The sequence below is a fragment of the Pseudochaenichthys georgianus genome, chromosome 11 (assembly GCF_902827115.2).
Source record: "Pseudochaenichthys georgianus chromosome 11, fPseGeo1.2, whole genome shotgun sequence".
Taxonomy (NCBI): domain Eukaryota; kingdom Metazoa; phylum Chordata; class Actinopteri; order Perciformes; family Channichthyidae; genus Pseudochaenichthys; species Pseudochaenichthys georgianus.
The window spans coordinates 25,611,757-25,633,470 of NC_047513.1; the positions used below are offsets into that span (position 1 = coordinate 25,611,757).

Here is a 21,714-nt window from a genome sequence, read left to right on the forward strand (position 1 = left end):
CACAGGTAAGAAATATTAACTTTTTTCCATTCATGGTCTTAGATGTTATCCAAGAGCATGATTATAATATTATAGCGACATACATAAAAGGAAGGCAGGCCTTTTGAGGTGGGGAATGAATGTGGCAACGCGGGAAACTAACCATGACATTGAGGCTACTCATGTAGGCTATGCTATTAGCTATAGTCAGTAGGGCTGTGCAATTAATCGTATTTTAATCGCGATTACGATTTTGGCTTGCAACGATTACGAAAACAACGTAATCGAAATAAAACGATTATTATTTTTATTTAAAAAAAAAAAAGGAATTATTATTTTATTGTTTTATTGTTTTTTCAGTTGAATTATACTTACAGTTCAGGTTAATCAACTCTTAAAAACATACGGTTCACTTTTTTATTTTAATAAATGGATGTTTTCAAAGTAAATGGATAATCGTTTTTAATAATCGTGATATCAATTATTGACCAAAATAATCGTGATAATGATTTTTGCCATAATCGCCCAGCCCTAATAGTCAGTGCAAGTGAATTTCTCTTATGTTGATAGAATCCAGCTCACGTGTTTCTCAATCTGTCTTTGCCAGAGTGGCGACCGTAATTCATCTGTGGCTGCAGCAGCACACACTTTAATAACCATGCTCACACAGCATCTAAGCCAGGGACAGCCGGAAGGAAGGAAGGAGGACCAGACACTGCCTGGTCCTTCTGTAGAGCAGGAGATGGCCAGGTTTTAGATTTTAATACATATATATTTGTGTTTATCTACAGGTAAACTGCAAGTTGATATGTCCATTTATGATTATGTGCTAAACAACATTACTTTTTTGTTTAAATAATGCAGATCTTTCCCTGGATTCTTTGTGGAAAAAAAAAATTGCCTTGGGAAGAGAAAGCTTCCAGCTCTCAAGACCTTTGCAACTCAAGCGAAGAAAAACTGGAGACCCTTTACATTTTATGTTTACCTGTTAAACTTCAATGCAGACAGTACCCCAACAGCATCGGAAGAATTTGCGCTTGCCCAGGCGGGACTGGGCAAAAGACATATATCGATGCCCCTGGACGTGAGCCATGAAGAGGTATTGTATAAAGAAATTGAAAACCATATTTATATAACCTGTATTCATATTTGAAACTTCAAACTTATTTGTAGAGTTGGTTTGATTTCAAGAACACCCTACTTTATTGTTTCCTTAGTTCTTCAGTCTCCTGAAAAAGGAATATTCAAAGTTGCAGGCGCTGGATGGAGGATGGCTCCTCTACAAATCAACAGGTGCGAAAAACGTGTCAAATAACATTCATTGTAATACATTTTCATTTAAATATTGAGCTTAAAGCAACTGAAATGATTCAAACAATGTAAATTACAGGAGGTCAGGGTAAACGAAAACTTATAATGATTCCGCCTGACTCGGACGGATACACCGGCACACTCCTCCGCAGTGTCACAGGGGCAGGGAAGAACACCCTGTATATTGTCCCTCTGCAGCATGAATTCGACCTAACACCTTTGCCCGCGGATGCTGTAGAGTTCCAGAATATGCCAAAAGCCCAATGCCAAACATGCAAGTTACATTTTCCTCTGCAAATTTTGGCTCTGCATGTCCAGGAGTGTATGGAGGAGTGTCTATCATCGGAAGAAGACATTAAGGTAAATGTGGGCATGAAATATATGTAATGTTGCATTTTTAATAGTACAACTTGCTTTAAATATTTTTTTATTCCGTGAGTTATAACATATGTGTTGGTAATACTTTTTGTTTATTAGACAACAAGTGAGGTGGAAATGGTTTCGGTCGTGCACCCTGTGCAAAACCATACAGAGAAATCTCTTGAAGAGGTAAAGGACTTAATTGTATTGCACTGTAAAATTGCCTATATAAACTTGATACAGCTGCTAATATTTAAACTTTTACCTCCATCAGAAGGTGCCATGTCCCATCTGCTTCGAGAGCTTCACACCACAGTTTTTAGAAATACATGCAAGCATGTGTGGAGAAAGGTATTTTAGAGCGAGTACATTAAGGTTCATTTTACATGTTTTATATTAACGATATCCATCTCTGTTACGTTCCCTTGTAGAGCTAGGGGTACCAAGGGAAGTAGCGACACACCAGATAGCCAGACGAGAGAAAAAAGGAGAGGAAACGGAAGGCTGAAGGAGTTTCAGTGAGGTTTTAATCCGTCAATACGTAAGGCGGCTCACCAGCCAAATTACAACATAAACGTATAAAAAACAACACAACTATTCTGGGTTGTACACAGAGACAGGCTGCACACACGCAGCCAGACGAGAAGGAGAGAAAGAAGGCCCTCACTGCCGTCCTCCTCCGGTCCTATATGGAATCCTTGATTGCAAAGCAGGAGCACCTGGGAAGAGGCTGCACCTGGGGACAATCAGAGGGAGAGAGGAAAACACACACACACTACGGCACGTAACAATCTCCTTTGTACTTTTTCAGAGATCAACATGTCCGTCTGGATGAGAAAACTGACATGGGCCACAACAATGGAAAGGCAATGGAGAGGCAATTTGAAAGGTAAATACTGGGATCTTCATTCTAAAAAAGCTCTTTATTCAATATCAGTAGTTTACGCCTGTCAAACTGCTTTCCATGCGACAATATTACCATTAGGAAATGTATTTATCTAGTCTATTTCCAATGTAAACGATCGAGATACGCGAATTTACTTTTTGAAATATGTGCCTAATGACCATGGGCGCTTCCATTGCTCCGGGACTTTCCCAGTGACGTCACTGAGTGGGTACGGCTTCCTGGGCCAAAGCTCAATAACAAACAACATGGCGTGCAATGCACCAGTAGTTTACATTACAAGAAAACGGTCGTCGTCAGGAGTTTATTGTATTGCCCCAGGCTGCACAAATGGATTTTATACAAAGAAGGAAGAAGTACATTTCCATAGGCTGCCACTAAAGGATGAGAAGCTGCTCAAAGTCCAGTCTGGATGCCTGGTTCAATACAAAACATTGGATTTGAAGCCAGGATCTGTTCCCACAATATTCGATTTCTCAACGTATGCAGTCGGGAACACCGACCGTCCCAGCACGTCGGCCGCGCAAGACAATGACAGTGTCAACAAACGTGAAGTTCGAGCCACCAAACGAGTTGCTTCAGCTGCCGAGAGAGAGGTAAATATTGCAGCACTACCAGATTACTAGCTCACACATGTATTTACTGACACAGTGTGACCTTATTAATTAACGCAATCGCGTCCAAACTAAATGGTAGCTATTATTATGACGCACAATAGAGAATTGGGGGTGTTCTATAGCTCAACTAATTAAACTGGCATACACACGCTCATCTGTCGAAAACAGCCCTAAAAAGGCTAGTATTGCTATCAATGGATGGTATTGCAGGACCCAGAGCGCACGGAGCACAGAGCGGACAGCAGATAACGGAATTGCAGTTGTATTGCTTATAGATTATCAGAACATTTCAAAGGGGACACAGCCCCATTGGATATTAACCTATGGATTAACTACATCATCGTTTTTATCGTTGTAATGCCATTGAAGACCAGTTTAGACCAGACAATGAGGAAGGTAAGCCGTTAGCCTGGCGTATGTTAGTACCTAGCGCCACTTGTTTTGATGTACGTTTTTGTGGATAACCTCGCGAGTTTGTATCTTTCAGTGTTGAGGTGGGCACCGTTAGATTCTGTGTCTCCTTGCGATCATAAACGATGTGTTGGATGTGCGGCTAGGATAAGTAATAAGGGAGCTAGGAGTGATTTTCGGTGCAGTAATAGGTTAGCATTTTCGCTCTGGGCTAATTCAGAGGCTCACTGTTAGCATTGTGTTTTTTTAATTTTTTTATTCCGGATCGTATGCCACTCTATTCGACCGAATCGGTTCATAAGCATAGGCCATGGGATGCCTGGTAACTGTAGATGCTTCCACATCAATGTCATCTCCCGACGAATAGTCAAATTCATCGTTCAAAACGTTGATCTCATTGCAAAATTCCTCCATCGCTGCCATATCTGCTACGTTGTGTTGACTTCTGGTGGAGCGAAAACACAGCCAGTGACGTCACCATTTGGGACTCCCCTAATGGCGGTGGCCTGGTCCCGGAATTCCCCACCCGGCCGGCGGATAATTAATTTTCTTTTGGCGAGTAATATCATATACAATAAATATTACGATCAATATCCATTGTAAAATGAATAAACTACCGGAATATTATAACTGTAATTGCTGTTTCCTTTCCCCTTTAAGCACCACAAACACTAGAGAATGTAAAGAATAAAAACAAAACACTTTTTTGCCTTTTCAACTGTACACCTATCAAAAGAGGTGATTTTGAGGTCTTACAAAATACATTTCAAGTGCAGTCCCATGCTTTGCATTTTACATTAGTAAGCAAGTTTTATGCAATTTTATAGAAAAATATCTATCTTTCATTTATTTGATGCTAGTGATTGTAAATTCTATTGAAACATGACAAATATAATTTTTTCCTAGCCCAAAGGTTCAATACTAATGTAATGAACAGCGAACATACAGTGGCAATGCCAATTTCTTTCATAATATAAGTTTAATGGAGTTCCTTTAATTTTGTTAAGCTGTTTTAAGCACAATACTTTGGTCTAATATATTTTAGTTGAAATAGTTTGAGAACACTGGCCAAAATGATGTTGATACAATTTTGCTTGAAATAAACATGTAATGAGTACCTCTGCAAGGTCTGGAACATCAATAGGATTATGGAGGACTCCCATTGTCCACAGTTGGTGTGGGGACAAATTTCGCTCTGTCCTTAGAGGGTGATTATCCCAACCCATCCTGAAGACATTGAGATCCCTCTGAAGACGCGGAAGAAATACATGCTGGGCACAGAACATGTGGATGCTATCAGACGGATCTAGAACACCCTCATCCTCGAGGCTGTGAAGAACCTCGTAGTGCACGTTTGAAACAGCCATCCAAACATCTCGCCACAAACGTTCGATTCTGTTAAAATAAAAATCATCAAATTGGACAAAGCACAGTATATTCACAAATTATGGCTTTGTGTTTGTCATTGTTTGACATTACTTCAAAGAATGTACCTTTGATTGTGCACACTTTTCCCTGACATGAAGCTTCCCCTTCCACAGCCCCTTATAGTGAACATGCATCGCGCTATGCCAACATTTTCCACTCCTTGGTCGGCTCTTACTCTTAAAAAGATGAATCACACACATGAAATAAAACATTACAAAAAGTTATGACATGGCATTTTTAAGATTTCTTAATGTAGAAGAAAATAGGCAAGTTATTTTTATTATTGTTTTTTAAAGACAGGTCAAAAATGAATATGTAATGGTATAATGGAAATAATCCTAAACATGGTTTGTTTGGAGAGACAGAAGGTGACTTAGTCATCAAGTATTCTATACGATATATTTTATTATCAATAAGGCTTTGGACAGATTGAGGTTGGTTTCAGTCAGATTTATTTCGAGAGTCGTAGTTACTTCCTGACTCGGTCGTGAATAATTCTCGGGTAATTTCAGTGATCAAAACATTGATCACTGTAAGTGTTATACAAACCATTATGCATCTTTTAATGACAGATAAGGCCCACATTACTAAAGAGTACAACAGGGAGCCACACCTAATGTTGGCCTTACCTTAATGGAAAGCCATACTTTTGCACACCCTCCAAGAAGAAGTCAAGTGAAGTCGATGCTTTATTATTAGTGGCAGCACCCAGGTACATGATCTGCAGCAGAGAAAATTATTAAGCAGAATAAATAAAAGCAGATCTCTAAATGTGTTTAAAAACCAACACCAGACATTCTTGCTACAAGGTTTAAGATGGATACAAACTAAAAATATAGATATTTTGAAAGGAACTGTAAATCATGCATCAGGTTTAGTTATTAACCAATAACTGTCATTATCTGACTTATAAATAATCGTTATTTGTGAAAACAAAATTACCTTCCGTGAGAAGCCATCAATCCCTCCAAAAATAACAAGACCATATCTTTGAAAAACAACACAAAATCACTTTTAGTGTCTGTTATCTATTATGCAAACAACTGTGACAGGGCATTTTAAAACATAACTTTTTTAATTTGTACTCTATTATCCTTTATTACTGTGGCGTACCTGATGAGTTTATGATTTGTGTCGATGTGTACCAAGTGCAGAGGACCCTGAACAGAATATGTCCTTCTTGCAACACACCCCATCCTTGCCATTCTTGTGAGTACACCCACAGAATCAACACGATGCATTGATGAAGACACTCTCTTCCATTGCACACGGTGACCCATGGCCTTCAGGATTCCTTTCATCATTCGATATCCTACATGTGGTGTCCTGGCCTTAACTGACCGAACCAAATTGTCTAGTTCATCATCAGTTAGGGTACTGTAGGACTGTTTTATGGAAAGGCCATTTTCATGCATGCGCCTTTTGACTGTCTTCTCAGATACACCCAGAAGTGTTGCTATGGCCGACACTGGTAGGGACAAGTCTTCTATTAAGCCTTGTAGTTGCTGAGGACAGACAACATATTTTGGTCGTCCCATTTCTCCTTGCATTACTGGCACCTGATGAGGGGTCTGATTAGAGATGTCTTCAATATTGACAAGCCTTGACAGCTCAGTCAAAGCATTGATAACATCCTGTGGCATATCAACCTGGCCTGATAGCGACCAAAAAAGAGCCATCTCCTGGTCCACTGCAAACTGCAAATAGTCAACATCTAAGGGCAGTCTTTGCGTGATCTGGGAAATTCTAGTCAGTAGTCTCTGAAGAAAGTCCCTTTTCAGTTGCTCCTAGAATTGACAAACATCAATTTACCATATTGCACTGGATTAGTTCATGTTCAAATAATAAACAGCATGAAAACTATCGTTAAGGACATGTGCAAAGAAAATGACTGCAACAATTATGCTTTGTAAACAAACTCTATAAATAGGTGATAAAATCAAAACATAATCAAAACACACAATCATTTAAAGAGAGGTGCTGTGTGAGCACGGTAATTAAAGTGTGTGCTGCTGCAGCCACAGATGAATTACGGTCGCCACTCTGGCAAAAACAGATTGAGAAACACGTGAGCTGGACTCTATCAACATAAGAGAAATTCACTTGCACTGACTATAGCTAATAGCATAGCCTACATGAGTAGCCTCAATGCCATGGTTAGTTTCCCGCGTTGCCACATTCATTCCCCACCTCAAAAGGCCTGCCTTCCTTTTATGTATGTCGCTATAATATTATAATCATGCTCTTGGATAACATCTAAGACCATGAATGGAAAAAAGTTAATATTTCTTACCTGTGCGCTGGTGCCAGCCATGGAGCCAGCAGGTGGACCTGACGCCATCACAAAATCCAAGCTGCGTTCAAGGAGCTACGTGGAAGTGGGGAAGGACAACGCTTCATTGCGGATACGTAATTTCACATTCTAGCACAGTTTATTGCTCTTATACCGCAATTGTTGCCAACTACGATGCTCAACAGCTCGCTTAACGGAACTTTGACGCTGGTATCAGTTTTGTTTACCACCAATCATGGGAGTATTATATATAGAAAGTGTGTAGTTGTATTTCTTGCGCTACCTAACATCCATGAAGGCATCATGACAGAGGGAGGGCTGTCACTCAGGGTACCAAACTACTCTTTGGTAAGCCCCGCCCCCCAAAGCAATATCAGGGTCAAAAGTCTGAAAGCGAAAAAAAAAGATCTGAAAGTGAAAAACGATCTGATGGCGAAAAAAATAAATCTGAAAACGAAAAAAAAAGATTTGAAACTGAAAAAATTAAATTTGAAACTGAAAAAAACAAATATTCAAATATCAAAATATGTATAAAAGTGAAATATGAAAATAAATATTTTATTCAAAAAAATTGCTGAAATGAATCAAAATAATATTCAACCTGAAAAATTATTTCAAATACTTTTTTTTGTTTTGAATACAACACTGTATTTTTCAAAGTTCAGGGTGAAAACTTGGACTTTCAAATAAATTGTATTTTTTTTAATGATCAAAACTTATAACCCTGAAATAGCTCCATAGGATACTAGCCCCCATTGTTCTGTGTGTCAAAATGAAACACACTTATCAATCATCAAACCGTGGGGTCTTATTTCATTACGTGTTGTTTTCTATCAACACGTAATGTTGTATCGATGTATATAGAGATGTACTACAGCAAAAGTATTCTCCGTCGGGACTTCCTGCAACAACGCCACGTCATTATCTTGATTCTGATTGGCCAGAAGACATTATCAAAGATGTTCTATTGAGAAAATGATCACTACGTGACAAAAGTTTTCAAACCGTTTCTAATCTTCGGTATTTACTGCTGTCTGTGCAATTTACTCCGCGAGTTGGCTGACTTTATTTTGCATACTTTAAAATCATTTTTCATGGTGGGGCTAAGCCATTTATTGGTATGGCTGTAGCCTACCCCAGTATACCCTGGCGCCGCCACTGAACATAATAATAAAACAATTAAAATGTTGTATTCAGCCCTGATTAAAACAGCGGGCCCAAATCCCGACGCCGGGTCTGGTGTGTGTGTTTCCAACCCTGCTTCAAAGGTCCATCATACAAGATAGGGGATCTATTGGCAGCTGCTGATAATAACATTCATCATTATGGTTTACTAATTGTTGTCTTTTTGTCCTCTAGGTTGCACTGCCACATCTACAGTAGCGCAGAATGGACAGAGGAAACATGATTGGGCCTCAAGTTTTTTGCAGCCAATATACATTCTTCTACAAACTTGGGATAGGAGGGTGAGTGAATAAGTTATCCATTGTTTGGAACCTACATCCCCATTGTTAGACATACTAAATCCTGCACAGTGCACACTGCTCCTTCAAATGGACAATGTTATATATTTTCAGTTGAGAATGTTTCAAAAATAATCTTAAAAAATTAAACTTACTTTTTGTTTCTACTGTTTATAAGTAGTTTCAATATGAAATGCTGTATTTATTAATGGTTGTATAATTCCACAAATATTTTTATATTTTAAGTTTTAAAATTGTTATAGTAATTGTTCCCTACAGAACATGTTGTGCTGCCATTTTATTGAGCGTGTTTGATTGGAAAATGTTAGAAAAAAGCTGTAAAATATTAATTGTACCTGTAGAACTTTAGGTTCTGTATTTATTTTTGTGTTTGATCATAAAAATCTAATAAACAAAAAGGTAAAAAACAGTTTTTCTCATCAGAACTTTATTTAAGGTATTTGAATGTAACATTTTACGACAATGGATTTTGAAAAGAGAGGAAACATCTGTAACATTACAGTGTTTTCCTGTAAGATCGTTATGGACAATTCCCGTAAATTAATGACTTTTGCACTTTATTTCAGTTAAAGTATTTTACTTTAATTTCAGGGTTTTTGAATTTTGTTTTTGTTTGTTTTTGATTTGACCCAACTGGACTCACGGTTGAGATGCTTTTGGTGCATTTGTGCTTGCTGTATGTGTATAATAGTATTTGACAGGAAACCAATGTATGAGCTTCCTCCAGGAAGTACCGGAGCTGGGGACTACAGTTATGCACGTCTATCATTGTAATTTCACAGTAAATTACTGGCCACTCATCTGCATTACTTTCAAAGTACGCATTGTAAATTCACAGTAAATTACTGGCAACTCCTGCATTGCTTTCACAATAGAAATGTAAAAGTACAGGCCCTTGTTGTAATGCATGTAGAACAAAATGATGTAATTCCCCAGTAACATACTGTACTATCACAGTAATTCCTTAGTCATTGAAGCTGTGAAGTTACAGTATACAGTTTTACCTTTACAACAATGCATTGTAATATCATGGATGTGAAATTACAATACATTGCTGTGAAGACATTCCCAGTAAATTGCTGTGAACCTTACTGTGAAAGTTATGCAACAAGTTGCCAGGTATTTATTGTGAATTCACGGTGAATATTTTTACAGTGTGTGTGATGTTAAACAGTGACAGAAAGGATGTAATTTAAGGTGTTATCTGTTGTGAGGCTTTTAGTTACAGCCTTCATAAAATAAAAAAAGCTAATAGACTTTCAGGGAACATTTCAGGGACTGACTTTAAAATCAATGATGTGCAACTTTGATGATTAGCCTACTAAACATCCCTTTGGCCAAAGTACAGTTGCAAAACGAACTATTTAACTGCAGTTATATGGAAACAAACATAACACACATTTTAAAATGTGCTGCTTAAGCATAATATGTGGCAGGGTTCTGCATGCCATAACAAAAAAAGCATACTAATTATAAAACAGCAACATCACATTTACTGTAAATTGTAAAAAAAAAAGTAAGGATAAGGTCAACTGAGGAAAAGTAAACAGTGTTAGTGATAGTGATTTTGGACTTTGAAAAGGCTAATAGACTTAAAGGTTCATAGTTCGTGAACAGCCTTTAAATAGTTCATTTGCAACTTGGATGATTACTGCAGTTGCAGAAACAGCTGTTTCACTGCAGTTGTGCTTCAAGAATCTGTATTGATTTCCAAACTGAGAAGATGGAAACACATTTGATTTTGGTTGGTCTGCTGTCTCTCTGCAGCTTCTCCTTAAGTCAAGGTAATTACCCTACATTATATATATTGTAATTTGACCATTCATGTGTGGCACAACATATTTACTATGTACATTTCTTTAGTTTGTAACACACAGCTTCTGGAGAATGTGGATTTCCCAGGAACGGACATCAAATTTGAATACTCTCCAGATGTTGACCACTGTCAGCAGCTTTGCACCCAGCACCCTTCCTGTCTCTTCTTTACTTTCATACGCCCTGACTGGACAGGAGATTTGAGGTATGGCAAGCAGTACACAAGTAACTAGATATACTTTAGTAAGTTATATTTTCCTGTGAATTTGGACTTCTCTTTCAGAAAACAGTGAGAATCAGAAACTGGAACTGGAAAATTGGACCAATAATTCAAACCCAACTTTTGTATCCATTTGAAGCTTTTTTTCTAATCTCAATGCTGAACTCAATGTAAATGAAAAACAAACATGCAGATTATTATATTAGCTCTTTCACAGCCCTACATTATAGGTATTGTCTTTAAAAACGGCTCTATTTGCTCATTGGGTATGTTTTGTGGGTACTAGTTATTTTTACTATCATTGGTGTCTGTTGGATTTTTAAAGGTTTTAAGTAAAAAGACCCAATCATCTCTGCAGGCATTTCTACTGCTACTTAAAGACCACTGCTTCTGGAAATGTTGCAGTTCAGAAACCATTAGAGGGCGTCACCTCTGGGTTTTCTCTCAAAGCCTGCACCCCAGAATTACGTAAGCTCAAAAAAACAGTTTATAACCAATATGAAGAGCATTAGTTAATAAGCTATTATGTGATAACACTCATTTACTCTCTGTCTCTGTCTTCTAGAGCCTTGTCTGCCTAAGGTGTACCCCGATGTGGACTTCTTTGGGGCCGACTACACTGCTTTGTTCACAGCGGACCATGAGGAGTGCCAGAGAGCCTGCACTCAAGACCCTGGCTGTCAGTTCTTTACTTTTGTACATGAAGACTTTGGAACAGAGACTATCAGGTAAACCGGGATCACATAATGTAACATTGCTGTAGAAAAGTGCCTTTAACCATGCTCTTAAAGGTAGGGTAGGTAGGAATGGAGAAACCAGCTCGAGTAAGCTAGAATTTGAAAGTACACAACCGGAAAAAATCTGCCCCTTCCTTTAGACTTCCTTACAGAGCCCCTCCTCCAACACACACGAACGCGCACATGACCAATGAGGGCACGAGATAAGTTTGTGCAAGAGATGGAACTTGGCAAGTACGCTGACAGGCAGGTAGGCCATCCAGTTATTTTAGCCGGGCCGGCTCAGATGATTGGTCGTGCTTTTTACAGCACCACGGCTTCCACAGATGACATTTTTGGATGTATTTATTGCCAAAGCATTTCATGTATTCATTGCTATCGGGATGTTAAGAGCATTCCATGGAATATAGCAAAAAGTATTTCTGAAGTGAATTACCTATACCCTACCTTTAAACGGCCAGAAAGGCTATGGCTTCAAAAACCGTAGCCCACAAACCAGTGGGTGACGTCCAACTGACTATGTCCACTTCTTATACCCTATGTTGTGATAATGATACCAGGATGGTAACAGAGTGAACATGTTGCTCTTGCACCAGAAGGTTGGCCACATGTGATAGGCTCTACAATTCCCTAAATATGTTTTGTCATGTGTTGTTTTAGGTTCAAGTGCTTCCTTAAATATAGCCCGTCAATACCAGCTCCTCCGACTGTGAGAAGAGAGACTGGTGTAGTATCTGGATTCTCCCAAAACGTGCATCTGCCTCAACAGTCTACCACAGGTACACAAGCAGTCATATCAAAACCATTAGGTAAACGTCCTGTACGTTTCTAAGCATGTTTTTTTAATGTGTTACTCATGTTTCTTACAGCATGTGAGGGCAAGCTTTTTCCATCCATAAGCGTCCCGCAAAGCAACCTGAAGACTCTTCCTGGTGTCAGTCCTGATCACTGTCGGGCGTTGTGCTCTGCTCATCCAGCCTGCACCTTCTTCACTTTCGACAGGTATTTCTTCTTTCCTATGTATCCATAAGAACATGCATTGAGGTATCATAGAGTGTCTATTATTACTAGCCAATGTGTTGTTTTAGAAAGTATCTTAAGTATCCTCTCTGTGATTTTTTTATTTTATTAAGGGTTTTATTTGCTTTCTTTCATGCAGTAATGAATTTAAATGTCACCTGAAGAACAACAAAGTCAAAATGGAGACGATAGCTAAAGAAGGATCCACAACTGGTTTTCCTGAACGCTTCTGTCAGCTGGATGAGAGTATGTATCACTGATCAACACTGAAACTGTCAGATAGGGAAAGCTTTCAGTGCAACACCTAGAGTAGACCATCTGCAATAGCTTTGGTTTGATGATGGACTCATTCAAACACTTGAATGGAGATAGTGTGAAATGTAGATTCGTTGAACAGGGGTTGAATGTGGTGCTTATGAATATTCAGCAGAGGTGAAAAAAGTACTTGGATCCTTTTCTTAAGTAAAAGTAGAAATACTATGGACTGAAAATACTTATTGCAAGCAAAAATCCAGAATTCAAAGTAGAAGTACAGATTATCAGCAAACTGTACTCAAAATATGCATGGGGAGCCTAGTTTACATACTTATAACATAATATGGAGCACTGCTAATACATAATAAGAACCCATCAGTGGCGGTTCTAGACCAATTTGACTGGGGGGGGGCACTGGGGGGCCAGTTATTTTCTGGGGGGGGCACAATAAATGCAGGATGAAAAAGAGAACTAGACAGTATGACGTAATTGCGCATAAGAAAACAATGCAATACAGTTATTGGTATTTGTTTCAGTACACTTATTTATTTCAGATATATCTTATAGTTATTACTGTTAGCTTCAGCTTAAGTTATATATATATTAGGGCCGTCAGTCGATTAAAATATTTAATCGCGATTAATCGCATGATTGTCCATAGTTAATCGCGATTAATCGCAAATTAATCGCACATTTTTTATCTGTTCTAAATGTACCTTAGAGGAATATTTTTCTACTTTTTTTATAAGTTTTTAATACTCTTATCAACATATGAGTGGACAAATATGCTTTATGCTAATGTTTATTATCATTTGAACAATGACAAATATCCTCATGAATATTAAACACAACAACCTCTGAACATTACAAATATTCGCCTCAATTCAACCTGGAACCTCTCATACAATACAAATGGTGTGTGCGTGTGCGCATGCGCGCGCGTGTGTGTGTGATCGTTGGAGCTATGTGCAACTCAAGGCATATGCTCGAACGGGAGCTGCCTGGACGCTGCGATCATGTTGCTGCAATCATGAGTGTGCTGACTTCTCCTCCAATGTCCCACTGTCTGGCTTCCTGCATCAAGTCAAGTGCTCGGCGCAATTGTGTGGATAGAGCGCTCCTCTGTTTTCATTTAAACAGCTCCGTATATCCGTTAGCGCAGCTAGCTAGCACCCGATGCTAACAACAACAATGCATGTAAGGTCTCTCTCTTGCTCACTCTCGCCACACATACACACACACCCTCCCGGTCCTCCCGATGGCCAGTTGGTGCCTGCCGGTGAGCGTGGAAGTGTGGTCTGCTACAAGCGGGCGGCAGGAGCGGGGCTGTCAGCAGCATCAGCTTGTAGATGGTATTTTAAACTCGATGCGCTCTGAAACTACGGGGCGGCCGAGGAAAAAAAATACACATGCGTTAATCGCGTTAAAATAATTAGTGGCGTTAATTTTTTTTTGCGTTAACGCGTTATTAACGCCCTAATATATATATATATTAGAGCCGGGACTCGATTAAAAAAATTAATCTAATTAATTAGAGGCTTTGTAATTAATTAATCGAAATTAATCGCATTTTTAATCAAATATACATATTTGACCTGAGAACAGTGAGAAGCAATTTTCACATGGATTTTACTCCAAGTGGTCTACAGTCGAGTGCAATGCAGTGAGCCAGGGAGTTGGTTATTTTCTCAGACGTGGACTTACTTATCCTGGCCCTGAAACCAGTCATCTGGTTGAGTGTGGGTTGGGTCAGGGTGTGGTTCCTTGCACTCGGAGTCGGGCTAACGTCCACGCTAGCTGCTACATGCTTTGCATTTAGGTGATACTTTAGGCTTGATGTGCTGCGGTGATATGCAAATTCTTTTTTGCATAATTTGCACACAACCGTGCTCTTATCGACGCTTCCATCCGTGCGTTTTTTAAAACAAAATGTCCCATCCACGGGGCCGACCAAAGCGGTCTCATCAGCTTGTTCGTTCATGTTTGACTATTGTTCACCGTGGTTTGTTGTTGTTTGAAGTCCCATGCTGAAGTCATGAACGTTAGTTGGTGCTCCAGTATAATCGGTACGCTTGAAACTCATCCAGTGAGAAACGTTCCGCTGTGCAAAAATAAGTGCGTTTAAAATGCGTTAATTTTTTGAATGCGTTAATTTTTGTGTAATTAATTAATCTTAATTAACGCGTTAAAGTCCCGGCCCTAATATATATATAAGTGCATGCAAGTCCTGCGTTTTTTGGCAAACCGAGTACCAGAAAATATACATTTAAAAAAAAAAATGTTATTGTTAGGGGGGCCACAGGGGGGTCAGAGGTCAGGGGAACTGACCCCCCCTGCCCCCCCTAGAACCGCCCCTGGAACCCAGTATACTCATAAGTGTATCACATAATCTCTAAAGTAACTATGAGTGTTAAATAAATGTAAAAAGTCTATATTTGTCTTCAAAATGTATATTGGTAACATTAAATGTAAATGCTCATGTAAAGTACAATCATGTATAATTATAGTACTTGTGTATTGTACTTGAGTAAATGTATTTAGTTAGATAGTCATTGTGTTGCATACAGGCACCCCTGTTTAAAGAAATAGAGTAATACAGTATGGGCATACATTTATTAGTCTCCTCTAAAAACTAATCAAAATGCATGTATTTATGTGGTTTAGCCTGCAGTAGAAGTTTAACCTTGGTTCTCTCTGCTTACAGATTGGCTTAAGGTTGCTCACGATGGAGTGACTCTCCATGGTTCTGATATCCGTTTTGAGCTGGTGGACGATGCAGACTCCTGTCAGAGGAAATGTACTGAGGATCCTCTCTGCCAGTTCTACGACTACCTCACTGAAGCCTTCAGTGACAGAGATGTCTGGTATAGTATTCTTAATGCATGCATGCAAAAGTACAGAGAATCACATTTTGTATTTGAAAAATACAATTGAGGTAATCTTTTAACATTAAATCCTCATTGTAACACACTTTATAATTTGATTACAGCTGTATTTATGGTGCATAATTGAGATTGTGTTGATTGTGTGTTCTAGGCGTCGCTGCTATTTCAAGCGTACTATCACCATGCCTGCTCCGCCTAAAATCACCAAACTTGAGAAGGTTACATCCGGCTTCCAGCTGAGGTCCTGTGTGTAGACTGCTTCACACACACGTCATGTAGATCTAAACAGCACCGTTTGATTTCTGTTTAAACTGCAGAGGATTATTTTTGTGTGTAAACAAGAGTAATAAAACAGAAAGAAAACCAGTTTGCTTTCAGCCTGCTTTATTCAACTAAAAGCGAACTAATCACACAATCACTTTACAGAATTAATCGAGATTTTGAGGAAGATGTATGACAAAGAAAACGGTCTAATTTCGTCAGTTTAGCCGTTACATCTCCTTGTTCTCTCTTGTCCTTTCTCTTTTGAGCGCCGCTCTTGTGCTTTGCTTTGCTGTAGGCCTACATTATAAATGCAAGCTATTCAATTGTTTATAATGCTGCCAAACTTGCTGCTTCTAGCTACAGTACCTATAACTTTTGAGGTTGATGAAACGGTAGCTCGTCACGCAAGGTATCACATGACATGTGATACCTTAACATGCGTTAATCGCGTTAAAATAATTAGTGGCGTTAATTTTTTTTTGCGTTAACGCGTTATTAACGCCCTAATATATATATATATATTAGAGCCGGGACTCGATTAAAAAAATTAATCTAATTAATTAGAGGCTTTGTAATTAATTAATCGAAATTAATCGCATTTTTAATCAAATATACATATTTGACCTGAGAACAGTGAGAAGCAATTTTCACATGGATTTTACTCCAAGTGGTCTACAGTCGAGTGCAATGCAGTGAGCCAGGGAGTTGGTTATTTTCTCAGACGTGGACTTACTTATCCTGGCCCTGAAACCAGTCATCTGGTTGAGTGTGGGTTGGGTCAGGGTGTGGTTCCTTGCACTCGGAGTCGGGCTAACGTCCACGCTAGCTGCTACATGCTTTGCATTTAGGTGATACTTTAGGCTTGATGTGCTGCGGTGATATGCAAATTCTTTTTTGCATAATTTGCACACAACCGTGCTCTTATCGACGCTTCCATCCGTGCGTTTTTTAAAACAAAATGTCCCATCCACGGGGCCGACCAAAGCGGTCTCATCAGCTTGTTCGTTCATGTTTGACTATTGTTCACCGTGGTTTGTTGTTGTTTGAAGTCCCATGCTGAAGTCATGAACGTTAGTTGGTGCTCCAGTATAATCGGTACGCTTGAAACTCATCCAGTGAGAAACGTTCCGCTGTGCAAAAATAAGTGCGTTTAAAATGCGTTAATTTTTTGAATGCGTTAATTTTTGTGTAATTAATTAATCTTAATTAACGCGTTAAAGTCCCGGCCCTAATATATATATAAGTGCATGCAAGTCCTGCGTTTTTTGGCAAACCGAGTACCAGAAAATATACATTTAAAAAAAAAAATGTTATTGTTAGGGGGGCCACAGGGGGGTCAGAGGTCAGGGGAACTGACCCCCCCTGCCCCCCCTAGAACCGCCCCTGGAACCCAGTATACTCATAAGTGTATCACATAATCTCTAAAGTAACTATGAGTGTTAAATAAATGTAAAAAGTCTATATTTGTCTTCAAAATGTATATTGGTAACATTAAATGTAAATGCTCATGTAAAGTACAATCATGTATAATTATAGTACTTGTGTATTGTACTTGAGTAAATGTATTTAGTTAGATAGTCATTGTGTTGCATACAGGCACCCCTGTTTAAAGAAATAGAGTAATACAGTATGGGCATACATTTATTAGTCTCCTCTAAAAACTAATCAAAATGCATGTATTTATGTGGTTTAGCCTGCAGTAGAAGTTTAACCTTGGTTCTCTCTGCTTACAGATTGGCTTAAGGTTGCTCACGATGGAGTGACTCTCCATGGTTCTGATATCCGTTTTGAGCTGGTGGACGATGCAGACTCCTGTCAGAGGAAATGTACTGAGGATCCTCTCTGCCAGTTCTACGACTACCTCACTGAAGCCTTCAGTGACAGAGATGTCTGGTATAGTATTCTTAATGCATGCATGCAAAAGTACAGAGAATCACATTTTGTATTTGAAAAATACAATTGAGGTAATCTTTTAACATTAAATCCTCATTGTAACACACTTTATAATTTGATTACAGCTGTATTTATGGTGCATAATTGAGATTGTGTTGATTGTGTGTTCTAGGCGTCGCTGCTATTTCAAGCGTACTATCACCATGCCTGCTCCGCCTAAAATCACCAAACTTGAGAAGGTTACATCCGGCTTCCAGCTGAGGTCCTGTGTGTAGACTGCTTCACACACACGTCATGTAGATCTAAACAGCACCGTTTGATTTCTGTTTAAACTGCAGAGGATTATTTTTGTGTGTAAACAAGAGTAATAAAACAGAAAGAAAACCAGTTTGCTTTCAGCCTGCTTTATTCAACTAAAAGCGAACTAATCACACAATCACTTTACAGAATTAATCGAGATTTTGAGGAAGATGTATGACAAAGAAAACGGTCTAATTTCGTCAGTTTAGCCGTTACATCTCCTTGTTCTCTCTTGTCCTTTCTCTTTTGAGCGCCGCTCTTGTGCTTTGCTTTGCTGTAGGCCTACATTATAAATGCAAGCTATTCAATTGTTTATAATGCTGCCAAACTTGCTGCTTCTAGCTACAGTACCTATAACTTTTGAGGTTGATGAAACGGTAGCTCGTCACGCAAGGTATCACATGACATGTGATACCTTAACATGCGTTAATCGCGTTAAAATAATTAGTGGCGTTAATTTTTTTTTGCGTTAACGCGTTATTAACGCCCTAATATATATATATATTAGAGCCGGGACTCGATTAAAAAAATTAATCTAATTAATTAGAGGCTTTGTAATTAATTAATCGAAATTAATCGCATTTTTAATCAAATATACATATTTGACCTGAGAACAGTGAGAAGCAATTTTCACATGGATTTTACTCCAAGTGGTCTACAGTCGAGTGCAATGCAGTGAGCCAGGGAGTTGGTTATTTTCTCAGACGTGGACTTACTTATCCTGGCCCTGAAACCAGTCATCTGGTTGAGTGTGGGTTGGGTCAGGGTGTGGTTCCTTGCACTCGGAGTCGGGCTAACGTCCACGCTAGCTGCTACATGCTTTGCATTTAGGTGATACTTTAGGCTTGATGTGCTGCGGTGATATGCAAATTCTTTTTTGCATAATTTGCACACAACCGTGCTCTTATCGACGCTTCCATCCGTGCGTTTTTTAAAACAAAATGTCCCATCCACGGGGCCGACCAAAGCGGTCTCATCAGCTTGTTCGTTCATGTTTGACTATTGTTCACCGTGGTTTGTTGTTGTTTGAAGTCCCATGCTGAAGTCATGAACGTTAGTTGGTGCTCCAGTATAATCGGTACGCTTGAAACTCATCCAGTGAGAAACGTTCCGCTGTGCAAAAATAAGTGCGTTTAAAATGCGTTAATTTTTTTAATGCGTTAATTTTTGTGTAATTAATTAATCTTAATTAACGCGTTAAAGTCCCGGCCCTAATATATATATAAGTGCATGCAAGTCCTGCGTTTTTTGGCAAACCGAGTACCAGAAAATATACATTTAAAAAAAAAAATGTTATTGTTAGGGGGGCCACAGGGGGGTCAGAGGTCAGGGGAACTGGCCCCCCCTGCCCCCCCTAGAACCGCCCCTGGAACCCAGTATACTCATAAGTGTATCACATAATCTCTAAAGTAACTATGAGTGTTAAATAAATGTAAAAAGTCTATATTTGTCTTCAAAATGTATATTGGTAACATTAAATGTAAATGCTCATGTAAAGTACAATCATGTATAATTATAGTACTTGTGTATTGTACTTGAGTAAATGTATTTAGTTAGATAGTCATTGTGTTGCATACAGGCACCCCTGTTTAAAGAAATAGAGTAATACAGTATGGGCATACATTTATTAGTCTCCTCTAAAAACTAATCAAAATGCATGTATTTATGTGGTTTAGCCTGCAGTAGAAGTTTAACCTTGGTTCTCTCTGCTTACAGATTGGCTTAAGGTTGCTCACGATGGAGTGACTCTCCATGGTTCTGATATCCGTTTTGAGCTGGTGGACGATGCAGACTCCTGTCAGAGGAAATGTACTGAGGATCCTCTCTGCCAGTTCTACGACTACCTCACTGAAGCCTTCAGTGACAGAGATGTCTGGTATAGTATTCTTAATGCATGCATGCAAAAGTACAGAGAATCACATTTTGTATTTGAAAAATACAATTGAGGTAATCTTTTAACATTAAATCCTCATTGTAACACACTTTATAATTTGATTACAGCTGTATTTATGGTGCATAATTGAGATTGTGTTGATTGTGTGTTCTAGGCGTCGCTGCTATTTCAAGCGTACCATCACCATGCCTGCTCCGCCTAAAATCACCAAACTTGAGAAGGTTACATCCGGCTTCCAGCTGAGGTCCTGTGTGTAGACTGCTTCACACACACGTCATGTAGATCTAAACAGCACCGTTTGATTTCTGTTTAAACTGCAGAGGATTATTTTTGTGTGTAAACAAGAGTAATAAAACAGAAAGAAAACCAGTTTGCTTTCAGCCTGCTTTATTCAACTAAAAGCGAACTAATCACACAATCACTTTACAGAATTAATCGAGATTTGAGGAAGATGTATGACAAAGAAAACGGTCTAATTTCGTCAGTTTAGCCGTTACATCTCCTTGTTCTCTCTTGTCCTTTCTCTTTTGAGCGCCGCTCTTGTGCTTTGCTTTGCTGTAGGCCTACATTATAAATGCAAGCTATTCAATTGTTTATAATGCTGCCAAACTTGCTGCTTCTAGCTACAGTACCTATAACTTTTGAGGTTGATGAAACGGTAGCTCGTCACGCAAGGTATCACATGACATGTGATACCTTGCGTGACGAGCTACCGTTTCATCGGTTTAATTTAGGTTGCTTGGTTACTTTGAAGTCTGCGTGAAGCGAAATATATATATATGGGCCCCTGGCCGGCTGCACCGTCGATAGTTCACTGGTATGAGGCGAGCAAAGATATTAAAATAGTCCTTAGTGATTCTACACCTATATTTAGAAATGGTGCGCTGCTTGGGATTGAGAATAATAACACCTAGATTTGTTATCACACTTCAACACAACGTCACAATGTTATCATGGTTTTGATTTTATATTCCTCCACTAATATTGACCTCACTATTACCTGTTGTGTGCAATATTTGACAGCTGAAAACTCACAGTGACTCAGCACTTTTCATGTACCTCTGCACACGTAAAGTAAACCAGCTCTGGCAATCATTAAACTGAACAGGCTGCGACTGTATAATGCATCCATGACGTGTACATATCATTTGCACTTTCTTTGTGTATCTTTCTCTGATTCAGTGTTTGGACTCTAGAGTTTGAGTTGAGTAGCTGCCACTATCAAAGCTGTCATGTCTTTTGATGCATGAATCACAATTCATTCATTCAGGATCATTCCAAGTTATCTAGGAGGCTGTGGCTCAGTGGTTAGTGTGCTGACTTCGAATCAGCAAGTTCGAGTCCCACTGCAGTCAGCATGTTGTTGTGTCCCTGGGCAAGACACTTCACCCCAAATTGCTCCTGTGGCGATTGTCCACAGTACTGAATGTATGTAAGTCGCTTTGGATAAAAGCATCTAACAAATGACTTGTAATGTAATCTAAGATTTGAAAAAAAGATTGGGGTCGTTTGATTGCACCGATGACATTCCACCTCTTCACATTGTTTCATTGCATTCCTAAAGTTCCAATGTTGTTGTCTTAATCGGTATGCAGGCTGTCTTTAGTTAAAGTGTTTGTCCTGGTTGTACCTTGAGTCCTGCAC

At 39.0% G+C, this 21,714-nt stretch overlaps 1 protein-coding gene and 2 long non-coding RNA genes across 3 annotated transcripts; all 3 read left to right on the forward strand.

Annotated features, from left to right (window-relative positions):
- Positions 1 to 1,003: 1,003 nt before the first annotated feature.
- Positions 1,004 to 1,547, forward strand: LOC139434789 (uncharacterized). Its single transcript, XR_011644094.1, has 3 exons — positions 1,004 to 1,078; positions 1,197 to 1,272; positions 1,370 to 1,547. It is a non-coding gene; the product is annotated as an uncharacterized lncRNA (long non-coding RNA).
- A 234-nt stretch (positions 1,548 to 1,781) lies between these two features.
- On the forward strand, positions 1,782 to 2,549 carry LOC117454984 (uncharacterized). The gene is made up of 3 exons (XR_004553045.2): positions 1,782 to 1,839; positions 1,925 to 2,001; positions 2,462 to 2,549. It is a non-coding gene; the product is annotated as an uncharacterized lncRNA (long non-coding RNA).
- A 7,868-nt stretch (positions 2,550 to 10,417) lies between these two features.
- LOC117455317 (plasma kallikrein-like) lies at positions 10,418 to 20,439 on the forward strand. The gene is made up of 11 exons (XM_034094771.2): positions 10,418 to 10,571; positions 10,651 to 10,807; positions 11,181 to 11,290; positions 11,388 to 11,550; positions 12,220 to 12,338; positions 12,429 to 12,561; positions 12,719 to 12,825; positions 15,539 to 15,698; positions 15,871 to 17,876; positions 18,049 to 20,052; positions 20,225 to 20,439. The coding sequence occupies exons 1-9, from the start codon at positions 10,511 to 10,513 to the stop codon at positions 15,971 to 15,973; spliced, it is 1,113 nt and encodes a 370-aa protein (XP_033950662.1). The 5' UTR covers positions 10,418 to 10,510; the 3' UTR covers positions 15,974 to 17,876; positions 18,049 to 20,052; positions 20,225 to 20,439.
- The last annotated feature ends 1,275 nt before the right edge of the window (positions 20,440 to 21,714 follow it).

Bases quoted from the DNA above. Each gene is read 5' to 3' on its own strand.
- LOC117455317 (XM_034094771.2), top strand. From the start codon at position 10,511: ATGGAAACACATTTGATTTTGGTTGGTCTGCTGTCTCTCTGCAGCTTC. The intron at 12,562-12,718 runs GTATTTCTTCTT...TCTTTCATGCAG, and splicing joins ACCTTCTTCACTTTCGACAG to TAATGAATTTAAATGTCACC. The intron at 12,826-15,538 runs GTATGTATCACT...CTCTGCTTACAG, and splicing joins CTTCTGTCAGCTGGATGAGA to ATTGGCTTAAGGTTGCTCAC.